At 50.5% G+C, this 3922-nt stretch overlaps 1 protein-coding gene across 1 annotated transcript; it reads right to left on the bottom strand.

Annotated features, from left to right (window-relative positions):
* Positions 1 to 1664: 1664 nt before the first annotated feature.
* Positions 1665 to 3004, bottom strand: LOC119311319. Its single transcript, XM_037586963.1, has 3 exons — positions 2868 to 3004; positions 2555 to 2785; positions 1665 to 2473 (listed from the first exon to the last, which is right to left on the bottom strand). Exons 1-3 carry the CDS (start codon positions 2943 to 2945, stop codon positions 1964 to 1966), a joined length of 819 nt encoding a protein of 272 aa, XP_037442860.1. The 5' UTR covers positions 2946 to 3004; the 3' UTR covers positions 1665 to 1963.
* Positions 3005 to 3922: the final 918 nt, after the last annotated feature.

Raw genomic sequence — 3922 nt, 5'->3', positions numbered from 1 at the left:
TTCTCAGCGGTAGTACCGCTTGGAGGGCGGTAGTACCGCTCGTGTCGGGATTTTCTCTACTGCTCGAATCGTTTCGCGATTTTGGGGCGGAAATGGATGATTTCGGGGTCAAAATTCGATGGATTTTGTGGATGGAAAGAGGGGAAACTTGGGGGAATGCTAGATCCACTTGAAACCAAGCAAATCCACGGATCAAAATCAACAAAACATCATCAAACCAACAAATCACAAAAAAATTGGGGGTTATTTTTGGTGGGGATTTTCGGATTTAGAACGAAAACAACAAAATCAAGCTAGAAAACACGGGGTAGGGGCTCCAAAAACGTGATCAACGTGGCTCATGATACCATATGATACGGGGCTAACCCGGTGTAGGCCGATCTTTCACGTTTGGAGTGGATCCTACGGGGAATCACGAAGAACACGTGGAAGAACTAGAGGGAAAACACGGGGAGAACGAGAGAAACACTCAACCGACAAGTAATCAATCACACGAGTGCTAGATCACCGACAACAAAGAGTAACATATGATCCACAATCAAGAAAGGTAAGGATACAAAGGAACCATTCTTCTCCGTACGGAGGTCTTGAGGGTCTTCCCTAGAAAGGGGTCTTGAATCCGCTTGGGGGATCTTCTCCGAAGAGGTCCTGAGCTCCGAGGAGAAGTAGCCAAGTGGATGAGCAAGGCTCTCACACAAAATATGAGCTAAACCTATGCTAACCATAGAAAGGATGAGGGGACGGTCTATTTATAGTCTAGGTCCTCAAAGAGGTAAGTTGGAGGCGAAACGAGTACATGGGCCTCGGCCCGGAACGCTGCACGCAGGCAGGGCGGTAGTACCGGTCCTATGGGCGGTAGTACCGCTTGAGGTGCTTCAGCGGTAGTACCGCTTGGAGGGGCGGTAGTACCGCTCTGGCGCCGGTCGATTCCTGAAGTTTGTCGGGTTCGGCGGAAGTAGGACGGATGTCGGGCGGTAGTGCCGCTTGGCTCGGAAGTACCGCTTGGCTTGAGCGGTAGTAAGGAGAGAAGTCACCTCGGTCTCGAGAGCTCGAGCTCATGCTCTAGTCATGGGTCCTCTTGGTGCTTGGTGAGGCGACGGAAGGTCCATGGGGATGACTGAAGGATGCTCCGCATCAAATAGCCCCTAGCTCCATAGTCAGGTTTTTACTTTTTAGTGGATGATATAACTATAATTTGAAGTTGATAAAGGTAGCCATATGAAGGTCTTTCCCTTAAAAAAGAGAGCATGCAGGGAGCAACTTGCTTGAGCGCTCATACAAGTGCCCAGCGCCCCAGCGTGTGGGTCTGTTGACCTTGAGCAGATGGCGATTTTGGCTCCCAAATGAACGAGACATCAAAATTAAGGAGGACCTCAACTTATCCCCCGACGGAGTGTTTATTCCAAGCCACATCGATATGCCAGTGGTTGCCATAATGAAATGCTCAACACCAAATACACTACATGCATGAATGGTTGCATACATACATACATACTACTCCCTCCGTTCCTAAATATTTGTCTTTCTAGAGATTTCAATAAGTAACTATATAGAGAGCAAAATGAGTGAATCTACGCTCTAAAATGTGTCTATATGCTTTCGTATGCGGTAGTCCATTTGAAATCGTAAAAAAACAAATATTTAGGAACGGAGGAGGAAGTACATATAAACTGCGGTAACGATTTCACCAACATCAATTATATATACCCAAGCTAGGCATGCATACAGAGAAAAGGTCCAATTATTACTACATCAAATTAAGACGTACTCCATAGCTTGTTCATCAATACTAATCCAGGCAAGCTCCACATTACACAGATAACAGGCTAATTAATTCCACATCAAATTAAGGTCCAATACTACTACGTGCAACTACTCAGCAGCGGTCACGTACGTACGTGAGTACCTCATGAGCTGATCCATGGAGATATGTGGAGCTTGCGGCTGGCCGGCCGATCAGCAGCTACTCCTCCTCACCTCCAAGGAAGAGGGCCAGAAAGCTGAGGAGGTCGCCCACCGCGAGGATGAAGATTATCGCCGAGTAGCCGATCAAGACGATGAGGACTGGTGTGTCGGCGGCGAGGGCCAAGCTGGCCAAAATACAGAGGCCGACGATGGCGACCGCGAGGTAGGCGAGGGCACGGCGGATCAGGAGGGAGAGGCACGGGAGCAGCTGCGCCAGCGCCGCCGGGGCGCAGACGAACAAGACGATGAGCAGGAGGTATCCTAGCCCTGGCCCTGGGTAGGCAACGACAATGAGGGGGACGAGGCTGGCCATCAAAGAATGGCCGACGATGGCGACCGAGACCGCGAGGTAGGCAAGGGCACGGCGGATCCGGCGGTGGCGGAACGGGAGCAGCAGAGCCAGCGCCGCCACGGCCGCCTGGAGTGCGGGGCAGCACCACAGCCCGATCCAGAGGGCGCCGTCTATGGGCGGGTCCCACTCGCGCTCCAGAAAATGGCACCACTGCAGCTGCAGGAAGACGAAGACGAAGTTGGCGCATGGTCGATCGACTGGGAAGTGGGAACTGAGTGGTAGTTAATTATTATGTACCTGGCTGCAGAGTAGAAGGTCGAAGGCCATGGAGACGGGGAAGAACCAGGCGGTGAGGAACGCCCAAGCGCTGGCCAGACGGTGTGCATCCGGGAACGGAGAAGCGGCTATCGCCTTCTTGGCCAGCTGGGCTGCAACCCCAAGCAGCAGAGGAGGCGTCTTGCCGCCATCCATGGAGCCAAGCTTCTTCTGCGGGAAGTCCATGCCCATGCCCATGCCCATGGATCCAAGCTATAGATTGGAAGAGATGAGCAAGAAAGAAACACAAGAAAGAGGATGAAGAAGCCCCAAGAGGGGAGGGGAGGGGACTCACCGTACGTGCGTACGTCAACTGGTGAGACGATGAGATGATGGGAGGCCCCTGTTGCATATATTGTAAGCAGCAACGCATGCAGTTGCGAGGCTGCGGTGAGACGTGTCGAGCAGCCGCAGTCGCGCGGCCCAGCTGAGCTGCACTGGCTGTTTCTTCCTTGGCTCGTCAAGGGAGAGAGAGAGAGAGAGCGAGAGAGAGAGAGCGAGAGAGAGAGAGAGAGAGAGAGAGAGAGAGAGGGGTGCGGCATGTGATCGATGGCGATCTCGTTTCCATTTCGATCGTCTCATGGTCATGGGCAGCGCGTATACCATTTTGTTCATGGCTGTAAATGACTGGCTCAGCCTGCATGCATTTACACAGTAATTATTGGATGCCAGCCACCACCCACAGCCACAGGGCCAGGTCATTCCATTTGCGCCACTGGTACAGTTGCTGTGCCCGTTACCACAATACTGCCTAGTTCATGCGATCAAAATAATAATAATGCATTCATACCAGCTAGTGGCGCAACATTTCGATGCATGCATTTATTTTTACGTTGGATGCCACGGTTAGGGCATCTGTAGCTGATCCCCTGGAAACGATTAGACGGGTAAAAAATGGATGTTTTACTCCTTTAACCAACACCTACACTAGTAGAAAAGGGGGCATCAGTCCCGGTTCGTAAGGGCCTTTAGTCCCGGTTCTTGAACCGGGACTAAAGGTCGCGGCCACGTGGAGCTCCACCTTTAGTCCCGGTTGATGGGACTAAAAGAAATTTTGTGATTTTTTTTTGAAAATTTTTATTGAATTTTTTTTATTTTCAAATTTCTGAATTATTTTAACCTCTAATCTCTAATCATCACCCCCATCACTGCTTAATTTATCCTCTAATCTCTAATCACCCCTCATCATTCTTAATCATCTAACTTCCCGAAATGTCACCCATCCTCTCACTCCCCCAGCCTGAGCACGCTTAACTTCCGGGTTCTATTCTCCCTCGTTTCCAAGTCTGCACTTGTTGTTTTGCTGACAATAGTAAGATATCAATACTATTAACCCTCAGGAATTTTGCG

This window comes from Triticum dicoccoides, chromosome 1B (genome assembly GCF_002162155.2).
Source record: "Triticum dicoccoides isolate Atlit2015 ecotype Zavitan chromosome 1B, WEW_v2.0, whole genome shotgun sequence".
NCBI lineage: Eukaryota > Viridiplantae > Streptophyta > Magnoliopsida > Poales > Poaceae > Triticum > Triticum dicoccoides.
The sequence above is the reverse complement of the archived record's forward strand: the minus strand, read 5'-3'. Positions and strand labels throughout refer to the sequence as shown.